This window comes from Panthera tigris, chromosome B3 (assembly GCF_018350195.1).
Source record: "Panthera tigris isolate Pti1 chromosome B3, P.tigris_Pti1_mat1.1, whole genome shotgun sequence".
In the NCBI taxonomy this organism is placed as follows: Eukaryota; Metazoa; Chordata; class Mammalia; order Carnivora; family Felidae; genus Panthera; species Panthera tigris.
The window spans coordinates 37,519,064-37,546,827 of record NC_056665.1 but is presented as its reverse complement, the minus strand read 5'-3'; the positions used below and the strand labels follow the sequence as shown (position 1 = coordinate 37,546,827).

At 54.6% G+C, this 27,764-nt stretch overlaps 1 protein-coding gene across 14 annotated transcripts in view; it reads left to right on the top strand.

Moving 5' to 3' along the window:
* The window catches only part of MAP2K5 (mitogen-activated protein kinase kinase 5), a 271,419-nt gene extending 261,906 nt beyond the window's left edge, over window positions 1-9,513 (top strand). For 8 of the 14 annotated variants that reach the window (XM_042988550.1, XM_007084542.2, XM_042988549.1 and 5 more), the window contains one exon: window positions 9,073-9,513. In XM_042988550.1, the coding sequence (XP_042844484.1) occupies window positions 9,073-9,177 (105 nt within the window). In that variant the 3' untranslated portion in view covers window positions 9,178-9,513. Of the gene's footprint in view, window positions 1-6,340; window positions 6,383-7,443; window positions 7,569-9,072 lie in introns of those variants that run through there. The other 6 variants (XM_042988557.1, XM_042988556.1, XM_015538640.2 and 3 more) reach the window with 4 other exon arrangements.
* Window positions 9,514-27,764: the final 18,251 nt, after the last annotated feature.

The following is a 27,764-nucleotide window of genomic DNA, read 5'->3' as shown; positions in this document are numbered from 1 at the left end:
TGGGCATCTGCCCACCCTGAAACTGCCTGGGGAGCCAGCATCCTATCCCCAGCCCTATCTGAGTTCCCTACCAGACAGCCACCACAGCCCCCCTTAAATGGGCCAGAGGCACCATTCTGCCACTCACATGGGCCAGCTTCCTCTGACACAGACTCAGGAGTGCTGGCATCCTGCATGTTTACCCCCCTCACCATGGCCCTCTGAAGTCACCCTGTGCCCTGTCCCTGTACTACACCGTACAGGCCCTAGAATGACTCATGGAGACCTCTGGAAACATCTTATTCTCTCGATGGGCCATTTTCTGACCAATTACTCTGTGTAGGAGCACATAGATCTGCTCAGATGAAAGGTGGAGAGCTCCTTGACCCCCTTAGCTGTTTGTGTATAGTGTAGGATTGCTAGAGGTAAGCAATTTGCTGCTAATAATTGAATATTTGGGGAGGAACATCTATTTCTGTAGCAATTGTGAAGAATAAACTCAGGAAGGTTGATTGAAATGGCATGTGACAGCTGCAAACTGTTTCTTAGGTCTTAAACGAAAATGAAGGGCTGGAAGGGTCCCCTGTCACCCCCACCCAGGGAGAAGCTTTAGAAATTAGAGGCTGAGAAAGCACATTCTAGAAAGTCAAGCTAGGTAAACAGGCGGATTCCACACTAGCTATACAGAAACCAGGCTCACACCCTCATCTTGCGGCTGTACCCCCAAAGTGTTCTATGCAGAGGAGTAATAACCACCCCTCACACTGCCTGCCTGTGTCTGTGGGCTGGCGATCTTGTTTGGTCCTTATTTTAACCCACCCCAAGAGGAAGAGAGTGCAGTGGTATTGGGCGGGAGTGAGGAGGTCAGCAGACATGGTCCTTATCTTCAAAACCAGCTGGGAAACAGGACTCAGGAAATGGTGGAAAGCAAGTATCAGCTTTACTTCTATGAAGACCTGGATTAAAGGATGTGCTTATTACCTTGTGGCCCCAGTGGCCTTGCTGGGAATTTACTGAGTCCCAGGGGTGAGCAACCTCAGGCCTCTCCAATAAGAGGTCAGCCAGAACACACCCTTCCGGTGGGCAGGAGACCCCTGAGCTCATCACGCTCAGTCCTTCCTCCCAGTGTCGCCATTCCTTGTCCGTGGGGGCAAGGCTCAGGAAAGTAGTAACAACAGAAGTCCTTCTGGTGGAATGATGAAGCCTGGGAAATGGAGTCCCCCCCCCCCATATCAGTCTCTCCTCTACAGTCAGGCGATTGTAGCCCTTCCCAAGCCATCACTCTGGAACATCAAGAGAAGGTTTGCTCACTCTTTGTACAGGGCTCCTTGTGCTACCCCACACAGGGACAGAGAGGATTTCTATTGAGGTACCTCAGCTCTTCCCTGCTGAGTCCCTCATGGGTCTCCCCTCCAGCCACCTCTCTCCCCAGCTCCCCCTGGTGACCAGCCTGGCATGCCCGGCCTGAAAGGCGGAGTTGACCCCAGGGGTGATTATGACTTATTATGTCATGTAATTAATAGTATAAAGGCTGCCCGCTGCCCTGCCACTTGTCAGCAGGTGCAGAGACATCAGACATCTGTGCATCCTTTTATAAGTCATTCCGCTCTCTAAGCTGAACTTCTCTCCTCAGTAAGTAGGGATTCGATATGTAGTTTTGAACCTTTAGCAGTGGAATGCTTTTTATGATGTAAAATTAATGCAGGATCTCAATATAGAAAAGAGGGTGGTTTTTCCAGCATGAATGTATTAGTATTCATTGTTGACACTTCTTTATAAAGTCATTTATGAGACCTCTCTTGAAGAACACAAAAATCTGAGAGCTGGGCTCATAGGTGACAGTTATGATTTTATTGCCATCAGCTTTCAGTTTCTCTCTGCTCTTGTCTCAGTAGCACAGAATCACGGAAACCCTGATTTCCCCGGCTGCCTGCTCAACTTAGGCGTCAGTTAAACCCATAGAGAAGCTTTAAAAAAGGAGTAGCAGAAAACTTGTATTTCGAACCTTAGTCATTGTGAGTAACCAGCAACTGTTCATATGAGTTGCTTTTCAAAATCTGTAGGTCAGACAAGAGGTACTCAGAACTTACTGGAACTGACACCATCAGAAACTCAGAGCAGCCTTGACCTTCTCCCCCCTTGCTGGGCATCACGTGGCAGCCTCTGGGCAGACATACTTCATGGGCTCAGTGCACCTGGCTCCCGTGTGGCACTCACACAGCCCAATGGATCATTACAGTGTGAGTGGACATCACAGCCCTGAGTGTGTTCCAAGGCCAGTGCACCAGAACAGCCCCTCCTAGTTGTCAACCCACAGATAAGAAGTTAAGTAATATGCACCGATCTAACAAGCAGACTGACTTTCCTCCAAGAGCTGCAAAAAAAATAAGCTAATAGCATAGTCTGTGGTGATGAACTGCCAGTATTCAGTGTGACACGTTGACTTAAGCATCTGTGTATGTTATTTTGTAATTACGAATATAGTGAAAATATTTCTTAACAACTTGAATGAAACATGTGGAAGCCCCAACACACCTCACATCCTGCGGCCCCACTGGTCTCTGAGGTCCCGTCTACCACTCCTCCACTGTTGCTGAGAAGAGACTAAAGCCATTAGCCCTGCCATTAGGGCTGGAACCGTGAAGGCACGTGCAGAGAGCCTTCAGGCAAGGCTTGCGGGCCCAGCAAAGAAAGGTGGAGTGCTGGGCAGTGTGTTGACATTGGGGCCCCTGAAGCCTCTCAGGTCACCCCTTACAGGCCCCACCTAATCCCAAGACTGCCCCTGCCAGCCCACCCAAGCAGCCTTTACTTGGTTTAGACTTGGCTGAAGTGTAACCGGGCTGGGCCTGCTTGTTTCAGCAGGCTCATGGGTCCCTGGAATTCTCTTCCATGCAGCTTCCTTGGTGGGAGAGGAGTGCCTGGTGGTCGGGGGCTCACCCTGTGGGAGGGGAGTCCTGTGGTCCAGAGAGGCCCCCCCTAGAGTCTAGAGCAGCCTCGGCTTGTGGAGCCTTCTTGCTAGGCCTTCCCACCCCAGCCTGTGATGCTTCTCAGCCTGGCATCAGGTTCCTGGGGAGATGCCATAACTTACCAGTCAATCCAACTCCCTTTTCTTGGCGGCTGCTGTGCGATTAGTATTGCCTTGCTTCTGAATGGTTTCTATCCTAACAGTCTATCCTAGACTATCCTAACAGTCTAGTGTTAGGATAAAGTGGGTTCAAATGATGGTAACACATAGCAGAGCAAGTGTGTTCTCTAGAGAGGTCAGGAGGAAGGTGTTTGCACAGTTCTGTCTGGGAGAGGTGGCATTTTTTGAGAGGAGACACAAAGGCCCCATAGTGTGAGATCTCCAGTTGGGAGCCCAGCCTGCTGTTGGACATCCTGTTTTTGATTGTTCTCTCTGTGTTTACCTCTAGGGTCTGGTCTCTGTAGCCCTGGAAAGTTTCCAGGCACTGGACCTTAGTTTTCCTGCTTCTCTGGAGCCTAGACCCAAGGAGAAGGAATAGAGAAGCAGGGAAGCTGGGGTTATCAAATAGACCATCCAGCTTCTGCTCTGAGGGGAGGCTGGCCTACAGGGTGGATGCCACCATCTTCCAGCTCTGGCACTGATAACAAAGGACAACACAATGGCTGAGGGCATGGGCTCTGGAGACAACACTGTATCGAAGCTGTATGGCCTTGGGCAGGTTCCTCAATCTCTCTGTGCTTTAGTTTCCTCATCTATAAAGTGGAGATACTATTAATGCTTAGAGTTGCTGATTATTAAGTAAACTATTTGAATAGAAGTGCCTAACACATTGGACTTTGAACAGGGGAGGGACACATATGCTTTTTTGGCACCCTAACTGCAGTTACCAGTTAAAAATCACTTCTTGAGGGGTCTGGGTGGTTCAGTCAGCTGAGTGTCTGATTCTTTTTTTTTTTTCTTAATGTTTATTTATTTTTGAGAGAGAGAGCGTGAGCAGGGGAGGGGCAGGCAGAGAGGGAGACACAGAATCTGAAGCAGGGTCCGGACTTTAAGCTGTCAGCACAGAGCCCAATGCAGGGCTCGAACTCACAAACTGCGAGATCATGACATGAGCTAAAGTCGGACATTTAGCTGACTAAGCCACCCAGGCGCCCTTGATTTCAGTTCAGGTCATGATCTCAGGGTCGTGGGATCGACCCCCACCGGGCTCCTGCTTAAGATTCTCTCTCCCTCTGCCCCTCTCCCTCTTTCTCTCTCTGTAAAATAAAAATAAATAAAAAATAAATCACCTGTTGAGCACCTATGAAGTACAAGATACTCTTTTTAAAAAGTAGAAATTTAGAACTCACTGTGCCTGACCTCAAGGAGCACAGAAGTTGATGTCCTCTATGACAGAAGAGAGTCTTAGATGCAGATCCCAAGTCTGCTACTTTCTAGTTCTATGACCTTGACCCATGTCACATTTCTTGGCACCTCAGTTTCTTTTGTCTGTAAATGAGGGTGTTGGGAGGGTTCAAGGCCATGTGCAGATGTAAGGCAGCCAGAAGGCGCATAGCAAGTGCTTGACGAGTAGATGCACACATACACAATACGCAGTGACTTTGTCGTGCCACAGGCCTGCTACTAATTGAGGGCCTACATGTGCCGGCATTGCAGCCACACCTGCATATTATTAAAGGATTCAAATGCACGATGCTCTTTAGGAAATTACACAAGAGAACAAAGTGTGAAGACTCAAATGGGTAAATTCCCATTTAGGCAGAAAGTCAAATCCCAGTTAAGGGCAGAGCGTGAGAAGTCCAAATACCTGAGCCTCAGGCAGGATTTATCCCCACTGCAGGCTCGGGGCCTCCATTTCCCGCCCACACAGTGGGCACACTAACCACCCCCTGGCTCCCTGCCACCCACCGTCTCCCTTCCCCCTTGGCAGAGGGCAGAGTGCTGCCCACATGGGAGGGTCTCTGGAGCGCCCTGCTGTCAGGAAGGCATCTCATCACAATGAAACCGATGGGAAAAAAGCAGGGACATTTAAATTACAGAGGCAGAGAGTTACACTCTGGTGAAACACCGGTCACTCTGCCGAGTTGAAGGAGCAGGAACAACTACAGTTCCTCTTCCTGAGCTGTTTCCACCTGCTCCCCGAGCTGCACCAGCACGATCCCTTCTCAGCCCCATGCGGCCGCGTCTGCACCAGGCAACACCAGCCGTCTTTGGCTGCCATTGGCTCGTCCCTCTCACTCCCCCTCCACGTCCCACTTTTGGGGTCATCCTACCTCTTGCAGTCCCATCCTTTTGCCTTCATTGTGCCTCCATTTTCTGTGGCGAAGTTTGTGGACCATAATACTTCAGCACTCACCAGTGTAATTGTTCCAATTGGCCCTGAGAGAATCCAGGAAATGAGAGTGGCTCCCACCGCTGGTGACAAGGCCAGCAAGACCAGCCGCAGTCCCCGCCTGGCACGTGCCCTGTCAGCCCCTGCAGAGTGGCTGCTAACATACTTTATAGCTGGAGGACAGAGGTCCGGGTGCCTGGGCCGGCCACCTTGGCAGGGACAGGGCAGGATGCCCCTGACAAGCTGCGTGCAGGTCGCTTTGCTGACCTCGGACAGGTCCCCGAGTGTCTGTTGCTTCATCTGGAAGGTGGGCGCACATAGCTGTGTGCACCTCCAGAGTGAGCATGATTTTTGTAGGAAAATCAGGACCAAAGCCCTTGGTGAGTGCCCGGCACAGAGCACTTATCCACGGTGCTGGACTCAGTGTTATTTAGGGTGTAGCTTCCATCCAGCTCCAGCGTCTGGCCTTGCCTGGACTCCTAGAGCATCTGGCTATGCCGGCATCTGCCCAGGCCTGTCCGGAGCCACCTGGGAACCAGGCACTTCAGTGGCTGAGTGATTCTCATGCTTTTCCCAGAACTGTCCATCGAATTTTGTTTGCTCGTTAAACTCATGAGGAGTTCCTGCATCACACATGTCATGGGGCTGGAGGAGGGTCGCTGTATTATAAAGAGGAAGTGCCCGGGTCACAGGGGACATAGTCCAGCCCTGAGACACACCAGCACAGAAACCAGAAGACTGGAGTTCAGTGCCAGCACTTAACCAGCCACTTCCCTCCCTGGGCCTCAGTTTCCTCTTCTGTAAAATGGGATGATGGTATTCCCTGCTTCCCCACACAGGCTGATGGGGATAGGGGGAGTCGAGTGAGAGTGACCTGCCACCATGGCAGAGCAAGCACTCTCCCAGGGCGTCCAAGGGACAGTGCTAACGGAGGTCAGGACCTGGGGCAGTTCAGGCTCGCAGCCTGAGGCCCACCTTTGTCTGGGAGGGACTGAATCATGACAGAGATGAGGTGAGGGGGATCGCGATCTGCGTGTTGATTCTCCCACTTCTGTACACCCCAGGTCAGCCTAGGAGAACCCCGGATGATGGGCCTGGGTTACAGAGACTTGTGGTCCAGCCCCAGCTCCGGGAGCCCAGGCATGTCGGCCACGAGCCAGCGGCCTCCATTGCCTCATCTGTACGGTGGAGATCATAGCACCCACCTATGACTCAGTGCCTCTCGCGCGAACCATGAGGTGCTCACGGGCCCTGCGAGCAGAGCTGCCTCCAGGCCCCCGGGAACGTGGCCCCCCCCCTGCTGGTCCACTGCTGCTCTCTGTGCTCTCATTTCCCGCACACCGGCTCTCTTGGTACGTTCACTCCTACGGCGGCCCACACTGCCAACAGCTCCCAAGTTCACACATCGCAGGCCCGGATGCCTGGACAGGCCGGGGTCTCCCCTTCCATGTCCGTCTGTCTCTGTCCTCTCTGCCTCCCTCTGTGATTCCTCCACTCATCTCCCCCCCAGCCAGTCAGCGGCAGCTGGGGACAAGACCACTTGTCCAGGTCACTCCCTTCAGGCTGGGGTAAAGCATCAGGGATACGCGGGACGCGAGAGTCACCTCCCAGCCGAGGAGGGCGGGAAAGGGGCAAAGTCTCTGCCAGAGCCACCGCCTCCCCCTTGCGCCTCCCAGGGCACTTGGGCAAATGCTTCCCTGCAGAGCGGCCATCAGCCTGCCCGCAACTGAAGGAATGCCTCCACTCTCCCCTCCTGCAGTTCCGCTCTGCTTGTTCCCGAACAGATGATAACAGAGATGGAGCATATGGGCCCCAAAGTCACCGGGCATTCTGGGAAAGTGACACTGTGCTACCCCGGGCTTGGGGGGAGGGGGCCCATCGGCTCCTGAGCACAGCTTCTCCCTTTGTTCTTCTCAAGGGCGCAAGGTCGTCTCTCCTGAGCCTCCAGAAAAGGAAATGTGGACACTCGGACTTCAGGAAGAATTCCGTCTATTTAGGCAGCGATTTAGGAAGGCGGGTGTGGGGTAGGCGTATATGCAGGGGGGAGAACTCCGAATGGGGGTCAAGATAGAGGCCCTCCTGGGCCTCTCCTGCCTCAGCCCCCAACCCAGGTCTGCGCTGCCTGCGGGACACCAACCCAAGCTGGCCTCCCACTCTTTTTACCCAGCAGCCCACAAGGGGCACCTGCTCCCTCGGCCGCCCCACAGATGTGTTGGGAGCCCCATGGAATGTCTCAAGCAGATCACAGGAGGCGCCTGACTGGGCTCCAGGCCGCGCTCCGTGATGGCCTGGGTGAGTCCCTGCCCTGGGGTGGGGGTCCTTGGCACCCTCTAAGCTGAGTGTCTTCCCTCCCTGCACCCCCACCGGTGTTCTGTATGTCTCTGAGCCAGACCATGAAGGATGCTCCTGGGGACGGTTTTCCTTGCCTGAATTGGGAAAGCCAGCAAAGGGGATGTGACATCAGTCCAGGGTAAGGAAGCCTCGATGATCTTCCTTCCTGTCCCCAGAGACATCTCGGGTCTGACCAGGCAGCCCCATTCCCTCCCCTGACCTGGTCTTGGGTCACTCCTGCAGACACTGGGGTCTGGACACCCAGGGCATCGCGCCCTGGGCCCACATCCCTCCTGGCCACATGATGAGCTCGTTTTAAGGCAGCTTGGAGCTTCAAACGTGTGGCCAGCGGCTGGCTACCCCCAGGGCTGCAGGTCAGGACTGGGGTATATTGGGAAAGCAGTGCTGGGAGCCCAGCTCACACCAGTGGGGAGGTGAGGGGGGCCCAAGAAGGACTCAGAAAGCTGGAGGGTGCAGGGGAGCTGGATCTGGAAGACTGCAGGGGAGGGAGAGGAGGAGGTGGGGGGCAGGGAAGGAAGCAAGGAGCCTCCCCCCACCTCTGCCCACCCACTGTGGCTCCCTGGGTCTCTGGCTACGTTTTTGGTAGAGGAGGAAGCTGCCTATGTGTGTTCTTTAGCAAAGAAGCCAGTTGGTAAGGAGGAGGGAAGAGCATGCCTTTCAGTTTTCCTTTCACCTTTGGCCTGTGATCAAGGTGACTCTTTGACTGCCACTACTTTTTTCTGACCTTCCCTGGGAACTCCTAGGAGGCCGTAAGATTGTGAGTGTGAATCTTGATTCCTCAGTACCGCACGGGAAGGGACTGGCTAAATATAACCTGGCCTGCCTATGGGCTAAGTAGGTTAGAGCCCGAGACAGGCCGTGCAGAGACAGTACCGGCCCCTCCAAAGTCGAGCCCCCAACTTGTCACCAGGAAGCAGAGTGATCTGCACCCACCAGCATATTGCCCCTTGCCCTGGTACATTGGCCTTCCCTCCACTTGCGCACTGGGACTTGTTCAGAGAGCCTTAGACAAAGAACACTAGAAGGGATTGGCGTAGCTTCAGACGAGAGGATCCTCTGATCTGTGGGCAGCAGCTGGACTGGGACACTGGAAACCCGGGAGCCAGGCGTTGGCTGGCCAGCTGTTGGGAGTGGTGTGGGTGATGTGGGGCCAGGCAGTGTGGACATGGGACAGGCCCTCACCCGAGGGCAGCTTTCAGGAGAAAGTAGGCGAGCACCAGGCAGAATCTGAGCCGCGCAGTGAGCGAGTGCTGCAGACAGACATGTCGCCTCCCCACCACCGGCCTCAGTCAGCGAGCTGAGAAATGGGTTCGTAGCTGTCCTCCTTATCTCACAGGGCTAGTGCGGAGAAGAAAAAGGGTCTGGGCTGAGAACAGGCCTTGCTGAGTGTAATGAAGCACAGAGTCTGGGGAATGCGTGTCACAGCCTCTCCTCCCCTCCACAGGGCCACCCGTTCATCATGCAGTTCAATGACGGAAATGCCACCGTGGTGTCCATGTGGGTATGCAGGGCACTGGAAGAGAGGCGGAATCAACAGGGGCCCCCATGACGCCACAGAGGGGCGCTGAAAGCCCAGGACTGGTCACCAAGGGGACAGCCTACCTGTTGCGCCCCGTTTGCTGTCTGCACCGGAAGAGCTTTGCTGGGCCCGGCTTCCCTGCTCTCACCTTCAACTCCGCCGGCAGATGGGCTAGCATAGGGAGCCCTCAAGAGTGGCCAGCCCTTGCCCTTCCTGGTCTGGAGGCACTGACTGGGGGTGGGCAGAGGGGTGGGGGCATCAAGAATGGAGGCTCCTGTGCCCCTGCCCCTCTTTTTCCTAACCTTTTTCTTTGTAAAGGGTCAGGCCCTGTCAGCGTCACTGATGGGAATAAAGATATTACTGCTTTGTGGTTGCCTCCCCACATGCGGGTGGGACTGTGGGGGGTGAGGGAGGGTCCTCCACTCAGCTGCCCTTCCCCAGGCACCTGCAGGCACCCCAAGTGCTTCCAGATGTTCTATGAGGAGCCCCACAGCCCAGCCCATTTGACAGACAAAAGACTGAGGCATGGGGGTCCCCAGACCAAGTCCCGTGGAAGGAGTAGCTGAGCCAGCAATAGATCCAGACCCCCAGGACCCCCGTTGTGTGCTCCTTGCCAGACTGGCTTTTGTCCTACTCTCTATCCCACCGGCTTCAACACCGTGATCTGTCCTGGGGCAGCAGGTGAGGAGGGAGCAGGAGACCAGGAGTCGGAAAAAGGCCCTGAGTGGCTCCGAGAGGCCCTTCTCCCATCTCCCACTCCCACGCCCCACCTCCGGCTCTACCAGCAAGCTGCCCATCACTGCCTCTGACCCCACACCCTGCGAACCTCACTCATCTCGGGCCATTCACAGCCATCCTCTCCGGGAATCTTCCTGCCCAGGTAAGTGTGGTTACCCCCATTTTACAGGCAAGGAACTGAGGCTCAGAGAGGCTTGGGTTTCCACTTGCAGGTCGAAGTGGCATCTCCCACACGCAAAAGCAGATTCCTGACGCCACACACACATTCAGAGCCACCTCCACCACTTTCCCGTCCCAGTAAATGGCATCTCCGTACTCCCAGCACCCAAGCTATCATGCTGGCACTTGGCCTTGACTCCTTTCTCCTTCACACCCCACATCTAGCCCACCTGGAAGACTGTTGTCTTTACCTTCAATATGTATCAATTCCACCACTCCTGTCCTTACCCCAGGCCCCACACCTGGACCCCTGCAACAGCCTCCTACCATGCTCCCCACTCCCACCTGCCCCTGCAGTCTGTTCGCCACACGGCCACTGGAGGGAGTCAGTGAAAACAAGGGGGATCGCAGCCCTCTCCTGCTCCAAACCTCCAGCAGAGCTCAGCTTGCCCACAGGACAAGCCAAAGACCCAGCAATGGCCTGTGTGACCCTACAGTCTGCCCCATTAATTTCCTTTTTTTTTTTAATGTTTTATTTATTTTTGAGAGCGAGAGCACGCACAAGCAGGGGAGGGGCAGAGAGATTGGGAGACAGAATCCAAAGACAAGCTCCAGGCTCTAAGGTGTCAGCACAGAGCCCGACACTGGGGTCGAACTCACAAACCATGAGATAATGACACGAGCCCACTCGGATGCTTAACCGACGAGCCACCCAGGTGCCCCTGCCCCCGTTATTTCTGATCTCAACTCCGGTCACCCCCAGCATACTCCAGCCACCTGGTATCCTCACTGATCCTTGGACATCCAGGCACACTCCCCACTCAGGGCTGCGGCAGAGACATCTAGCAGACCCTGGGAGGTTCACGCTCCCTCCACAGTGAAGGGCTGTTGCTGGGAAGTCCCTGCCCAGCCCAGGAGGATGTCACCCAGTACCCCTTGCATTTAAGAGAGCCACGTGACCAGCGCTTGTCAATAGAATGAGAGAACAGACTGTATGTTGTTTCAGGGCCAAGAAGTTTAAGGTAGGTGCTAAGGTGCCTTCTCCACTACACTTTCTCTCTCCTGCTCAGTCGGAAATGGCTGTGGTGGGAGGGGCTGAGCCACACGTGGAAGGAGCCAGAATCCTTGTATCACCACGTGCGGGAGCACAGCTCATGCTGCATTGAGCCAGAACACAATTATTTTGTTGATAAGGTACAGGCAACTGGTATGCCAGGGAACACAGGCCTTTGTACTTGGCGTGAGAACAACTCTCACCCACATATCCACGTGGCTCACCTCTACACCCATCAGGGCTATGTTCACATGGCATCTCAGTGAGTTGCCTGACCACCCTATTGAAAATTGCTGCCCTCCAGGGTGCTTGGGAGGCTCAGTCCGTTAAGCGTCCAACTCTTGGTTTTGGCCCAGGTCATCATCTTACGGTTCATGAGATTGAGCCCCGCATCAGGCTTCACGCTGACAGTGTGGAGCCTGCTTAGGATTCTCTGTCTTCCTCTCTCTCTGCCCTTCCCTACTGCGTGCTCTCTCTCAAAATAAATAAACTTAAATATATATATATATATATATATATATATATATATATATACGTATGTATATATACGTATATACATATACGTATATAAACATGTATATATACATACGTATATATATATACGTATATACATGTGTATATATATGTGTGTGTGTGTGTATGTATATATATATATATATATATATATATATATATATATATATATATATATAATTGCAGCCCTCCAAACCTCTTTGGGACTTCTGTTCCCTTTCCCTACACACCTTCCTCCACTGCATTTGTGACTGTGTGATAAACCACTGCTTTTACAATTTATCTGCCATCTCCTCGCTTCCTGCCCCCTATGTACACTCCACAAGGGCGGAGATTCAGATCTGTTCCCTTCACACGGTATCCCCAGTGCCAAGAACAGAGCCCAGCTGGCAGGTGCCCAGTGAATGTTTGTTGGCCGAATGGCTGAAGTGGCTGGCCTGTGATTTCCAGCCCATGCTCAGTCTGTCGCCCGTGAAGGAGCCACCCTACATGAGGCATCATTTTGTTTTCTCCTGCAGGATCAGAGTCGTACTTTTAGTAACGCTTTTCAAGGTGGTGACGGCCTCCAGCTGCCCCTCAGCCTCAAACTGAGCGCCCATCTTACTGAGCACCTGCTGTTGCCTGGGGCTAGGAAGGTCACAGAATTGGATGAGGCCCAGGCCATCAAGGCTGCTGCTCCCTGAGTCAGTGCTCAGGGCAGGGAGGGCTGCATTGGAATGGAAGGAGGGGCATTCAGGCCCCAGGTCCTTTCCAAGGAAGAGGTGCTCAGGGAGTGGGGAAAGCTCGGGGGTTCCCCAGAGGGGTCTAACCACCCCAGAATGTGAACCAGCCACCACCCAGGCTTAACGCTCATCCTTGCTTTGAGAAGATGCACCGAGCAAGCCTGTCATGCCTAAATCGGAAGCCAGGGGAGGTAGAGAAAATGAGCAGGCCTTCCATGCCAGCCCCATGCTGAGGGCTTACTGAGACGGTCATCTTCACGACAGTCCTGTGAGGTAGGTGGTAACATTAATCTGCCCATTTTACAGATGGGGAAACAAGTACAGAGGGGCCAAGAGACATGGCCTGAGGTCTCCCAGCAAGTAAGTAGCAAAGTATGGTTTGGGACTCAGAACCCCACCCTTAGCCACAGCTCTGGAAGTCAGCTTCCCATGCACACATGTGCTCCATCCTCCATCTAGCACAGAGACTGCACACACACACACACACACTGGTGCACAGAGTACCTGGGGGAGTGGGGCCCAGGGGTCTGCTCTGTGACCAGCCCCCAGGTCGCACAGGCAGAGCGCCCCCCAATGGCGCTGGGAGACACTGCTCTGGAGGGCATACTGAAGCTCTGGCTAAACAGACAGAGTACGTCTCCATCTGAGTGTCCGTTTCCTCCTCAGTAGATGCAGGTGTTGATTTCACTGAATCCTGGAGCTTCTCCCAGCCCTGATATTCTGGAGCCTGGGTTACCCCCACGAGCATCCCAAGCAAGTAACAAACTCTGTCTCCGAATTACGTGCACTCACATGCACACACACAGGTTTTGTTCACAACCAAGGTTTGGACCCCCTGGAGCCTTCTCACTCCTGGACCCCATGATGAAATCCCTTGCCTTGGGGCAGCCCCCAAGGTCTCAGTTTCCTTCTGTTCAAAGCCTTGGGAAGATGGGGAACTGGGCAGTTACTGGGGGGTTTTCCTGCAACGTTCCCCCTGGCTGGAGGGGGATCTTTGCAGATCCCCTCTTCCCTCTGCCCAGAATGTCACCCCAACCATCTCCCCCACCCTCCTCCATGTGGCCAACTCCCATGCCTCCCATCAGGCCTCTCAAATGGCACCTTTTCTTGGAAGCTTCTTTATTGCCTTCTCTGGGTACAGACTGTGAGCCCCTCCAGGGCAGGGATGAGTCTGACTCCTCTCTCCCCGGGGCTTGGCCAGGGCTGGCAGGGGAAGGTGCTCCAAGGTGTGGGAGGGAAGGCTGGAAGAATGGAAGGAGGGGGTATTCAGGTCCCAGGCCCTTGGGGCAGCCCTCTCTCCCCAGGACTTGTCACTGTCCTGTTCTGGCCTCTTGCTCCAACCCTCAGTAAAGTCCATCTGCCTTCTAACCAGAGCCTCCTGGAGACCAGAACCCCATTAGATGCAGCCTCCGTCCTCTCAGACCCTCAGGGGAGCCTGAAGGGGAGTGTTTCTAGGACAGAAGCATCTTTGCAGGGTCCCCAGGTCACCCTGGGAAACAGGTGCTGCCGCCCTGGCTTGGAGGTAAGGAGGCCCTTTGGCACTCAGCCCACTGTCCCTTCCTGGTTCTGTCCTTCAGTTTTCCCAACTGTGAAATAAAGGTTACAAAATCCCAGAACTTTAGAGATCCTCCAAAAAAGCAATGGGGACAGAGGGAGGAACGTGGGATCCTTGCTTCCCAGATGTGCTTAGACAATGCCTTGTGGCCCAGAGCAGTATGACCCAGAGCCTCCAGCCAGGAACCCACCTCAGTGGGGGATGGGCAGGCAGGCGCAAGATGGGCTGAATAACCTGGCTAAGGATGGCTGTAGGGGCCCTGTCTGGAGGCCAAGGACCTAGGGCCTTGTGTTCCAGCTGAACATGCCCGCACCTTTTCAGGAAGGCATATGCTTCCAGGTCTGTGTACCCTCGACTGAAGGCCGGAGAATGACCTCAAAGCGACATCCCAGGAGTGATGGGTAGGCAGGCTGGCAGCTCTCCCGGACCCTGTCCATCACACAGGTTGGTCAGAAGCGGATGAGCAGACACACCTGGGTGGTGTCTCAGCGGGTTAAGCATTCGACTCTTGATCTCCGCTCAGGTCATGATCTCACGGTTCATTAGATCAAGCCCCACATCAGGTCTGTGCTGATTGCACGGAACCTGCTTGGGATTCTCTCTCTCCCTGTCTCTCTCTGCCCATTCTCTCTCTCTCTCTCTCTCTCTCTCTCTCTCTCTCTCTCTCTCTCTCTCTCTCAAAATAAACATGAAAAAATTTTTAATAAAATAAAATTAATAGAATAAAATAATAAAAGAAGGGGATGGACAGCTGCCTCCACATTGGCTGGGGGAGCCCAGAGAGAGCCACGATGCCACCTCAAAGAGGTCTGTCCCACCGACTGCTCAGATTCCCCATTAGAGCTTCATCCTTTAGCTAAGTCTGGGCCCTATCAAGGTGGGAGCCTCTGTTCTGGGTGCAGAGGGAGGATGGGAGAGAGAACAGGGGACAGGAGTCCTGTGGGCGTGGGGCGGGGGAGGGAGGAGGGGGAGGGCAGTGCCGGGCAAGCTGGGAGGAAGCTGTGCAGCAGTGGGAGCTAGAGGACAAGGAGGGAGCCAGCGCTGACAGCTCTCCACAGCCCAGGCGGCCAGCGGCTCCTGACCCTGCACTGGGGTGGGTGGACTCCCAGGACTGTACCTGGACCATGTCCTAACTTCTGTACTGAGGGTCAGGGTGTTTCCACTACGAGCAGGTGGGAAGCGGCCGGCCTCGGCTCTGAGGTGCGGGTGGCCAAGGCCAGCAGGTGTGGGGATGTGGGGAGGGGCTGGCAGGGGAGCCCAGGTGGTCAGAAGCAGGGCCGGTCCCCGAGCCGGGTCCTCCGTGGGCATGAGCTGCCAGCATGGAGCGGGAGGAGCAGACGGGAAGCGGGAGGAAGTCAGCCAGCCTTCAGTGGTGAGGCTGGGCCGGCAGACATTGTGTCCCTGATCCGCCAGGGGTGCTCATGAACTGGGGAGCAGGTGGGTGTGGTGGGGCAGGGCTGGCTGGGCGAGGCCCCTCAGGGGGAGGCCAGGCGGAGTCCTGGAGGCAGCCTGGGTTGAAGCAAGCCACCGAGATGCCTTTTAATGTGGGGCAGGGGTAGGGGTGGCAGAGCCCAGGCCTCGTAATGTCAAATTTTCTGCTGAACAACTACAAATATTTGCTGTGACTTTGGACAGAGTCTGAAAAAGACTTTGTTTCCTCCCTTGGCGGTATCATTTGTCTTGTTTTGAAGCCAGAGATTGCAGGCGCGAACTTATAGACTAAAGTTTGTCTTAATTGCTGCGGTGTCACCACCTCTCTGGCAGATAACAGCACAATGAACGAGTCGATGGGGCTGAGCCCTCCAGGTCCTTCTTCTAAAGTGAGACAAATTTCCCTCCTTTGAGCCCAACAGTCCATCGGCAGCCCTGTCATTTATTTATCTCCCTAACAGTTTGCATTAACTTGCAAGGGATAAAAAGTCTCTCCTGCCCACAGACTTAGTTAAAGGCATCCAGTCGGGGGAAGTCTGGCTGCGCCGAAGGTTCTTCCCAAGGATGTGCTCTTTATCCTCCCCCAACTTTTGCGGGGGTGAGGGACCATAGTAGGGAAAGCAGTGGGGGTGCATGCTGGGAAAAGCAGTGAGGGCAGCAGGATGGAAAAAGAGGGTACGGGGTACCCAGAGTTCCCTGGTCCAGATCACTTCAGTTCTGAGAAAGAAAAGAAATAACACTTTGTTACAGCATAGCTGAGCACGGCATACTGCTTTCAGCCTCTCCTTGCCTCATCTGGTCCTCTCAGCACCCCTGCAAGGGCGGAGCATGATCACCCCGCCTCTGTCTCCCGCTCCATGTTTCCATCACAGGAGGTGATGCTCTGCTTCCCGAATGAGCCCAGTCTTCTCTGCCTCCCAGCCATTGTACAGGCTGTTCCCTTAGCCCCGACACCTTTCCCAATGACCCCTTTGTCTCTGAACTAACTCCTACTTATCCTCCAAGGCTGGGCTGAAATGCAGTTCCAAGGAGGGAGGGGTAGGGGGGTGGACAGACTTGTCCCCCTGTGGCCCCAGAGCCCCCATCAGTGCCTGGCCTCGCTGTGCTATCCTTATCTGTTTTCTTACCCCACCCATCAGCCTCATTCCAGTGAGAGCCCAGGAAGGCAGGAGCAGCGAGGGGGGTGGGGGGGGGGGAAGCACCGGGCATTCAGGTGATTCAGGGATAATAGCAGTTAAATAAATGGAGGGGGAAGGGCGGGGCTACAGCCAACTCAGTGCGTGGCCTCGCCCTCCTGCCTCCTGGGAACAAGATCCCAATAGATGCTGCAGAGTGACAGGGTATAGGTGCTCCTCAGATTCCTTATTTTTGTAATCATAATTTGTTTTAAAGATATTTAGTTGTATTTTTTAATATTTATTTTTGAGAGAGAGAGAGACAGAGCGCAAGTGGGGGAGGGGCAGAGAGCGAGGGAGACAGAATCCGAAGCAGGCTCCAGGCTCTGAGCTGTCAGCACGGAGCCCGATGCGGGGCCTGTACCCATGAACTGCAAAGATGGTGACCTGAGCCAAAGTCAGACGCTTAACGGACTGAGCCACCCCAGGTGTCCCTAAAGATATTTTAAATACCTTCATCAGGAAGGCAGTGAGAGAGGCAGCCTTCAATGTGAGTCTTCTGACATGCAAATGGCGCCCTTCTCCTCCACCCCATGGCCTCCAGGGCCCTTTTTTGGCAGTCCTAGGGGGGAGATGGTGGAATGTGGCAATGAAAGGCATGGGCTTGAAGTCACACAGACCTGGGCCCACATCCTAGCTCTCCCACTGACTTGTGTGGCCCTGGGCAGGATACCTAACCTCTCTGAGCCTCAGTTCCCTCATTGGTCAAATGGGATAACGACACCCACCTCGTGGGTTGTTGCTGTCATTATTAAGTCATCTTTGATGCTGACCAGGACATGCACAAAAGGGCTGGCTACCTCCTCCCAGGCACCCCTGCCCCACTTACACATACAGCCCCGCACACCCACTCCCCAGTCCCTGTGGCTTCCCACTTTTTTGCCTGCCTCCCTCCCTCTGTAGTAGGCAAAATATGAGAGCCCCCCCCCCCAAGGAAATTCACTTCCCAATACCCAGAAACTATGAATAGATTATGTCACGTGGCTAAGGGGAATTAAGGTTGCCAACCAACTAACCTTTAAATAATCTTAAGATTATCCTGGATTATTTTTAAGTTTATTTGTTTGAGAGAGAGACAGTGCAAGTAGGGGAGGAACAGAGAGGGAGGGAGAATCCCAAGCAGGCTCCACGCTACCAGCGCAGAGCCTGATGCGGGGCTCCAACCCATGAAACTGTGAGATCATGACCTGAGCCAAAACCAAGAGTCGGACACTTAACCGACCGAGCCACCCAGGCGCCCCACATTATCCTGGATTATCCAGGTCAGTCCAGTGTGATCACAAGGGTCGCTGAAAGTAGAAGAGACTGGCAGGAGTGGAGAGGCGGAGTCAGATTTGAAGATGCCAGGCTACTACTGGCTTTGAAGATGGAGGAAGGAACCGGGAGCTGAGGGATAGAAGTGGCCTCGAGAAGCTGGAAAAGGCAAGGAAACGGATTCTCCCTAGAGCCTCCAGCAGGAACGCAGCTCTGCTGATGCCTTGCTTGTAGCCCTGTGAAACCCGCTTCCAACTTCTGCCCTCCAGGATTGTAAAATAATAAACCCGTGCTGTTTTTAAAACGCTGTGGTCATTTGTTAGAGCAGCATTAGGAAACTGAGACGATGTCTCCTCGTCGTCTTCCAGCCCAGGCTGCCCAAATGCCTTTGGGACGAACCCTCCCGTGGGTACATCCCTTCACAGTTTCCAACGCGCACATTCTAGGCTGCCATTCTTAACAGCCCTCCCCACTGACCAGCCCGCACCCCCACACTCTCTCCCGATGCCATGCAGCCAGCACCACCACCTCTTATTCTTCAAGAGGCAGGTTCCCTCAGACCTCTAGCTCCACTCCCCTCCTTGAGCCCTGGAGGCTGGGCCCTTACGGGGCTTCACCCATCTGGGCACCGGGGCCTCTCTGACCCCCCAGCAGGACCCACTGCAGGCACTGGAGACACTGTTTATTCATCAAATACTTCCTCAGCACCTCCTGTGCGCCACGGGCTGGAGACACGGCTGGGAGCGAGGAGCTCATGTTCCAGCAGGGGAGACAGACAAAGAAGAATGCCATAACTTCAGGTGAGGACAGCTGCTGTGAAGAAATAAAGCAGGGTAAAGGGACAGAGAGGACGAGGGCTGGGGTGGCAGCGGTGGTGTTGGGAGCAAGATCCCCTTCCCGTTTCCAGGGCTACCTCTAAGGAAATGAGTCCCCCCCCCCCCGCCACCGTGTGCCTGGCACTGTGCTGGGCCCTTGGCATATCTCAGTTAGTTCTCCCAACAACCCTGTGATGCCAGCATGCCATTTCACAGTGGAGAAAGCGGGGGCACAGAGAGGTGAAGTGATTTGCCCAAAGCCGCACAACCAGGAAGCGGTAACCCTAAGATTTAAATCCATACCTGCCCTGAGGTGAAGGCTGCTTCCTCCCTGTCAGATGCAGGCTATGTTCTCTGAGGACTCCTCGGTAAGAGAGACAGAACACCCCATAGTCACTCCAGCCCAGGCCGACGTAGTAAAAGAGGCACAGGCCACACACATCAGGAGCCACATGGAAGAAGTGAACCATCAACGGGGAAAGGGGAAAAGCCTCAACACTCTTAGCTGGAGACTGGTTCCCGATTCCTGTGAGGTTGTGGAGAACTCCCATTTACAGCTGCAGAAGGAGGAGGCCGGGGGAGGGGGAGCAGCCCTTCTCTGGGAAGACCCCATCTCTCCTGGGGAAAGGATAACCATTTCGCCAGACCCGAAAAGCCAGTAGGTTGCTGAGACAATTTAATGGGGAGAGACTCGTCTTTTCGACAGATGGTGCTGGGGCAACTGGACCTCCACATGCAAAAGAATGAATTTAGATCCCTGCCTTACATCGTGCCCAAAAATTACCTCTAAATCGATCATAGCCCTCAACGTAAGAGCTAAAACTATAAAGCTTAGAAGAAAATGGGGGTGTAAATCTTACGACTTTGGGCTTGGCAGAGTTCTTAGATATGACACCAAAAGCCCAAAATGGCAAAAAAATAAAACCAATAAATCATGTCATCAAAAGTAAAAACTTTTCTGCTTTTAAAGGACACCCTTAAAAGACAAATTATAGAAGAGAAGATATTTGCCAAACTTGTATCTGACAAGAGCCTTGTGCCTAGAATATACACAGAACTCTTTCAATTCAATAATGAAAGTAGAAATAACCCAATTGGAAAAGTGGGGAAAGGACCTGAACAAACATTTCTCCAAAAAAGATGTGTAAATGTCTAATAAGCACATGAAAAGATGCTCAGTATCATTAGTCACGAGAGAAATACAAGTCAAAACCACACTGAGACACTATGGCACACCCACTAAGATAGCTGTAATAAAAAAGACAATAATAAGTGTTGTCAAGGATGCGGAGAAACCAGAACCCTCATATATTGCGGGTAGGAATGTAAAATGGTACAGTACATTGGAAAAAGTCTGATGGTTTCTTAAACAGTTAAACCTAGAGTTATCACGTGACCCAGGAATTCCACACCTAGATGTATATCCAAGAGAAATTAAAACATACAACCACACAAGAACTTGCACATGAATGTTCATACCAACCTCATTCAATACAGCCAAGAAGCGGAAACAACCCAAATGTTCATCAATAGATGAACAGATAAGCAAAATATGGGATTCCCATACAATGGACTATTATTTGGCAATGAAAAAGGATAAAGCACTGATCTGTGCCTCAACATGGATGCACCTTAAAAACATTGTGCTAAGCAAAAGAAGTCGGTCACGAAAGACCACATATTATGTGTTTCCATTTAAATGAAATGTCCATAATTGCAAATATATAGAGGCAGAAAGTAGCAGTAGCTTAGGGCTGGGGAAGGTGGGGAGCTGTAAAGTGATAACTAATTGGTACAAGGTTGTTCTTTGAGGTGATAAAAATGTTCTAAAAGTGATGTTTGCACAATTCTTTGAGTATACAAAAACCATGGAATCATAGGCTTTAAATAGGTGAACTATGTGGTATGCGAATTATACCTCAACAAAGCTTGACCTGTCCCAGGAAGCAGACTGGACTCCACCAATATTCAGGCAGCTGTCTGGAAGTGATCTGAGGCTATCTGGGAGAGGAAGACTCATGTGTGCTGGGCACCCTCTCTGTGCCCTGTGCTTTGTGCAGGGCTGGGAGTAGGGAAAGGATTTCCAGGACCCAGAAAGAGAATGTCTTCTTAAATCTTGCACCCTAGGTACTTCACTCTAGTCCCAGACCTGGCTACGTGCCACACACCCAGCCACTTGTTTAATCGTTATGACATCTCTGTAACACCCAGATGACATACTCTACAGATGCAGGTTGAAAGACTCAGAGCAGAACTGGGATTTGAACCCAAGTCTTGCTGGCTCCAGAGTCTGTCCTCTTTCCAGCCCTCCCCCACCATACAGAGTGAAAGAGGCCCAGGGAAGGAAGCCCCTTACAACCAGGGAGAGTTCAGCCAGCTGTCCCACCTCCCACCTGCCAGGACGTATCCCCACCTTCTAAGAGAACAAGCCTTGGGGGACTCTACCTGAGTAGCTGTGCCTGAACCTTGAGGAACCCCAGGACCTCCTAGATCTAATCACCAGGGAGCACAGAACCTTTTACTCTTGAAGAACCATTTGGCCTCTAGACACCAAGGATACCATTCAATCACTATGGCCAGCAACTCAACTGGGACCTGGGCTGGGGCTCTCAGCCTTTACGCTCAAATGCTGTTCAATCATTCAACAAACATGTTGAGCACCTACTATGTGCTAGACCCCGTTTTAGGCCCTGGGAATACAATAGCAAACAAAACGTTCCCATACGAGATTTCAGAAAACACTCACAAAGAACTAATCAGGATATAGTAACCAGTGAGCAATCTAAGGGTGAAAATAAAACACTATGAGACAGAGGGATGAGGCCCAGGCAAGCAGGCAGGTTTAGAGGAGACCCTATGTAGTGTTCAGGAGACAGCTCAGAGGCTTCTGAAGGGCAGACACTGGAAACACAAGTGAACGCAGCCTACTTTGTGGGTCAGAAGTCTCTAGGTGCCGTTGAATGTTCTTGGTGTGTTTCTTTGGGTTGGTGGGAAATGTCTACATGCCCACAGAGTCTCCCCTGTGCTAAGGACCTTGGAAAGAGACTTGTAGCTAAGTTAGGGCTGATCAGAGGGAAGCCCTTGCAGGGGAGGACATCTGGGATATGAGCAGGGACCCAAACTAGAGATCTTGGGAGAGAGGGAGTCCTGGGGTCAGCTGAGCTACTCACCCACCCTCTTTCCATATACCTCTGCTCAGGCCTTGAGGGCTTCTATGTCTGGTTGGGGCAAAGAAATCTGGTCCTGGGCTCCCCATTTAGGCCCTCCCAGCCTAACTTGCTTCCCCAAGTGCAGAGCAACCCCCAGGATGAGCAGAACCAGGCCCCATGACCTTTAAACCTTTCCCAAGGCCGCCTGGCTCTGGGATACTACATTCAAGCAGTGGCCCTCAGCCCCCACTCCCAACTAACTCCCTAGGACTCCAGAAAAAAGATGTTCACCTGAAGGGCTCTTGAGCCTCCTAAATCGGCCAATCTCGAAAGATGCTGGTCAGTGTGCCCTTCCTACAGATGTAGGCAGATATTGAGGCCAAGTCAAGGTCCACCTCACTCAAGCTGTGAGTAGAACTGGATCTGGGCCTCAACTTCCTTGCGCCTTCTGAGCTAGGAGTCTTCCGCCCTGTAGGGAATGCCGGTCTGGCCTCTGTCTGAGCGAGGGGGAGAGTGTGCAACCTCAGGCAAGTCCTGGCGCTGCCAGAGCCTCAGGCTTCCTGGCTGCACCCAGAGGGAGCTGGGCCGGGAGCTCTGAGCCCCTTCGCGCCGGCTCGGTGGCCCCTGCCTCCCCCTCGACCACACCTCTGCTCTCAGGCTGCGGCCCAGCAGGCCCCGCCCAGCCACCTTCACTCGCTCTGGCCGAGGCCGCCGCACGGGGTTCGGGTCTATCTGGCCGTCGGATTAATATCCAGATATTAAGTAAACAATAAATTAGCAAAACTACAAGAAAATTTTACAGCCCTTTGCATTTGGCAATCATTGAGTGTTAATTAGAAATTCATTACAATTAAAACCCTGCCTAAACAGGGCCTGCGCGCCTTAATTACATCTGATTTTTAATTCAGAATACGTGTTTACACAGTAAGCGCTACGTACCCCATGATTATCCCCAATCCTCTTTATACTGTACTAATTATGTAAATTAAACCTAATTAACTGACGAAAACTGCCGTTAATTCAACTGGTAAAAGATATGTGCTTGCGGAGAAGGCGCGGCCGCCTAGCCCCAGCCCATGCCGGAGCCGGAATGGGCGCCGGGCCGGGTGGACGCGACGCCTGGGACGCGGAGGCAGAGCGGACCGGGCAGGGGGTGGGGGGAGCACGTGATCCTGACTCCGGCTCTCTGACCTTCTTGCCACCCGGCAGTGGAGAAAAGAGAGAATCCGCGCTAATGGGGGTCAGAAAGACCAAGGGCACGGAGTGCCGCGGGATCCCCAGGCTCTGCACTGGGCGGCGGGATCCAGAGCCCACTCTGAGGAAGACGGGTCCCCTGCTCTCGCGTCTGAGCCTGAGTTCAAGTCCCAGCGCTGCCCTGCACTGGCTGCCTGACCCTGAGCAAGTGACCTGGCATTGCTAGGCCTGTTTCTTCCGCACGAAGTGTTGCATGATAATAAAAGCTCCCGGTGACCTGCGCGGCCCTGCACTTATTTTCCCCTCACTAAGCGAGGTTCTCCCAGCAGCGTGCAAGGCACCTTTGGCGTCTGGGAGATCAGCCTGCGTCCCTCGTTGACCGAGGAACCTGGGTGGGTTGGCTTTCACTGCCTGGCCCTCAGTTTCTGCCTGTAAAATGGGAATAAGTAATCCCTACCTACTCCCTTGTAGAACTGGCTCTGTGAGAACTGGCTCTGCAAACTGTAAAATGCGGTTCGCGGTCACACTAACCAACTAGACGCTGGTCCTGAGCAGAGCCAGGCCCGATCCCCGAGACCCGCTCCCCGGAGACCACTACCCCTCAAGCGAGCGATGTCGCCTCCCCAGCCTCTCTCCACGCGCCTCCAGTCTTTCTCCAGCTCAGACCCTGGATGGAGCGTTGCGTGGGTCCACGAAGCTGGTCTCAGGTGCAGGGAGCTGTCCGCGGTTTGGTGCTGAACAGAGATGCAGGGGCGACCCTGCACGCCCTTAGTGCCATAACCTGGGGAAACAACTTTTGTCTGAGAAGTCCCCGGCGGGCCCTGGGGCCAGGCTGCTGGAAACGCCCTAGAGACCAGCCCTAGAGGCATTGTTGGCCCTCCCAATACAATAGAGGCAGGACAGGAAGCCTTGCCCCTCCTCTTTCCACTTCCACCCCCCACCACCACCCCGGGGCGTCCTGGCTCAGCGATCGTTGTCACTACACACCGAATTCTAAGATGCCTTTTAAAAAATCATTAGGAGCCTAAGAATAATTACCGAACGGGATTGTAATTATGGGGTGGGGGAGGCCGGGCGGAGGGAGGGGGGATGAGCAGGTGGAGGCTGGGGGTGGCTCTCAGACTGGGACGGAAAATAGGTTCCTTTTTTCCTCGGAGGGAAGTGTCATGGGGGGCGGGGTGGGGGGAGGAGGGTTAGAGCAGGACAGAGGAGAAGCCTGAGAAAGACGCACTAACAGAGGGGCCAGAGGCAGAGAAAAGGGCTGAGCCGGCTCTGAGAGAAAAGAGAGAAAGGCAAGGAGATCCAAGAGAGAGAAAGATGGCAACTGAGGGAGGTGAAAGAGCAAGGGACCCCGCGAAGGAGACAGAACCCTCAAACTTGGGGGCAGTTTTTGAGGCTTCAGAGAACATGTTAGCCAAGCGGAGGAGGTGACAAACGAATCAGGCTGGGCCTAGCCGACCCCTCTCTCCAAGGGCGAGGCCTGGACAGTCCGCTCGCACCCCCAGAGGACTCTCCTAGGGTCCCTGCGAGACAGGGGAGAAGAAAAAAGCTCGAGAAGTGGAGAAGGAGTGACGAACCCCGGAGGAGGCGGACTGCAGGAAGGGGAGAGGGCCCGTAACCCAGAGCGAAAAGGAAAACGAGTGGGCGGGGGAGAGGGCGACCCCGCGCCGCTGGCCGCGGAAGATTTATGGCGCCGTTTGGGTTCCAAGGACGGGCTGCGTTAGCCGCTGCTGCCAACGTCGGTAGCCGCAGTGGCCGCTGCGCCCCCTGCCCGGGCGGCCCGCCGCGCCCCGGGCCATCGCTGCCATTATTAACTTCTGTTTGATTAGGGTAATTGTTCAAACTTAGGCTGGACAGTATGATTAATTACAGTTTAATTAACGTGTCCATTAAGGACAGTTAATGCCATGGGGGGGGGGGTGAGGGGGCGCCCGGGTATCAACAAACAGGGAAGGAGAGAGACTGGTAACTCAAATGAAGTAGAGACAGAGATTGAAAGGGAGAATACGGTGACCCAAAGGAGTAGTGGGGGGAAAGAATAGTGAAGACAGAAACCGACAGGCAGAGGGAGAGAGGGGTGGAGATAAATGGAGCTTTGGAAAGAAAGAAGATGCCAAGGGGCATCTGTAGCGTCAGGGAGCTAAACCCCTACCACCGGGAAACTGAGTTAGCAGGAGAGCTAGAGAGTATTCTAGCAGCCACCTAGAAAATAGTTTACCCCAGGTAACTCCAAGCTATGACTTAGTTCCTGCCCTGGGCAGGTCGCTTTTGGTGGAGGCAATCAAGGCAGGGGCGGGGAGGGGGCAAATCCAATTCCCTAGTCCACTGCTCATTGAAGGAGTCGTTCCTCCCCAGGCTGGAGCTGTCCTGACGCCTTCCAACCAAGTCAGAGGCGGTGGGGAAGTTGGTTTCCCCCTCTGCCCCCTCCATAGCCTACACCCTTATCTCTTCCCCAACTGGCCGCTGGTTACCCAACTGGCTCCCCAGGGCCAATCTCGGGCTCCACTGCTTTGGCCCAAAAGTGATGCCCTTCCCCGCGCCCCTTCCTCCAGAGCCTTCCTTAGCCCCATCATCCGGCCTTGGCCCAGAGAGCTCCTGGTCCCTAGGCGAGGAGTGCTGGGCCCTTCCCACTTCATCCTTGGAGGCAAACTTTGCGGGCCCTTCCTCCATCCTGTCCCCTTTGGCGAGCGTGGGCCGCAGGTGCCGGGCGCAGGGCGCAGGTGTGCGGCCGCTTACCTGGGGCGCGCAGGCCCGGGAGCTGCAGGAGGCGGCGGGCGCGGCGCGTGGCCCGCGGGCTAGAGGACCCCGGGAGGGCGCGAGAGACTGCTAGGGCGGTGGGTGTGGCGCCCCGGCTCGCAGCTGTCAGGCGCGCCCGCCCCGCGCCGGCCTCGCTCCTCAGGCTGTGACCGCGCCGTGCCCGTCGCCGCGCCATGCGCTCCAGGCTTCGGCCTCCGCTCCGGGCCCGTCCGGGGCCTCGGGGGCAGCGGCGCAGGGCACACATCTTCGCGCCCGGGGCCCTGGCGTCCCGCGCCTGCTGAGAGCGGGCGCCGCGCGGGAGGGGCCAGCGGGGCCGCGGGTGTGAGCGCGAGGAGCCCGGGAGCGCGGCTGTGCGCGCGCGCGGGGAGGGGCCGCGCCGTCACCCGGAGAGCCCGGCGGATCCCGGACTCCCGCCCGCCGCTCCGCCCGCCGCGCACCTCCTCTCACCGCTCGCCCGGCTCCAGCCGCCGCCGCACGGTGAGTACCAGCGTCCGGTCGCCCGCCGCCCCCGCGCCCTACCCCTACAGCTTTTTTCGTTTAGTTCGTATTTGGGTTCTTGTGGATGTTGTTTTTATTATTATACCTAAAGACTCCATCGCCTCACTCCCACTGCTGTCCGCCTCCCGCCTCGTCGCCCTCTCCAAGCTCACCCCTTCAAGCCCCAGGAGCCGGAGAGGGCTCCGCAAGCAGCCCTGGCGGCTGCTCCTTGTCGCTGCGTACAGCTCATTGCCCGGGCTTTCCGCTCTGGCCCTCGAAATTCAGTTCCTTTCCTAAGACTCCCCCTTCCTCTGGTTCTGGGGCCCAGAGCCCCCTCCACTCGGGAAAACCTCGCGGGGCCCCCAGACCCTCAGCTTGGGGAGGACGCGCTCTGCTCTGAGGCGCTCCGTTCACTGCATGCGGGCAGGACACACTTGCCGATTTCGGGAAACCGAGAAGACATCGTCATTTCCCAGAGCCGCGGGGCCCTAGTCACCTCCCAGCCCGCCTGAGAGCTGTTCAGGGGGTTACGGGCTTGCCTTGCGGACCCCTCAGTCGGGGAGTTAGGACAGTGTTTTTACCTCCTAAGATGTTACAAGGCACTTCAACGCGAAAGGAGGGTCAACTTGTTTCAATTCGATACGCGGAGATAAGGATGAAACAGACAGATAGCAGATAAATAGCTTGATATTGAAGAAGGTATGAAGACAGATGGGAGAAAGAGGAGCGAGCTGGGAGAGACAGACAGCTCAGGGACAGATAAGATCGACAGATGAGGGACACCTAAACAAACAGAGGGAGAGAAACAGACAGAAGATCCCAGTGTCTTCCATGAAGGCTTTTGAACTCGGATCCCCAGTCTGGCTGGAGCTGCCCCTCTGAAAATGGATTTGCCTTTCCTGACGAGTTTAGGGGAGGAGCCCTCGGGGGTGGGCTGCCTGGGCCTCAGGAGTGCCTGCAGCCATGGGCCGGATGGGAGACTTCGGTGTCTGAGGACACGTGGCTGGACCAGGCGACATAGAGGGCCCCAAGCATCAGTCCGTGGGTCCTCTCGCTGCTGAGGTCCACGGGGGAGGCTCTGCCTCCCTTCCTGGGCCAGAGATCAAAGCGCGGGACCGGCAGCAACTTTTGACCTGAAGCTTTGTGGCTTCGGACACCAGCAAGGATTCCCATTCAATCCATATGAACCGGGACAGCCCGGCTTGAAGTATACTCAGAGAGGAGACGACCCCCCCCCCCCCGAGGAAGCCCAGAGCCAGAAGAGACTGCATTTGGCCTGAGCAGAAAAGGCAAATCTGAAGGAGGAAAACTTAGGGAGTGGGCGGTTAGAAGCGAAGTGGCTCCTGAGAAACTTCCCTGAGAACCTCTCTGTCCCCACGCGCTGACCCGGATGGAAACCAGCTTTGGTCTGGAACGCAGCTAAAAATGCAGAAAATGTGGATAGGAACTGCGTGACCCTGGTCCCACTGATGGCTGGAAAGAAAACGGTGTGTATATCCAACCGGAACCTTTCTGCTCAACGAAGGCGAGGCTCCGGGCGTGAGAGAAGAAGCTCGGGTTTGTGGAAACCAGTGCTGTTATCCCAGGGAGCCTGCTCCGCACGGAACTGGGTGCGGTGGGGGCA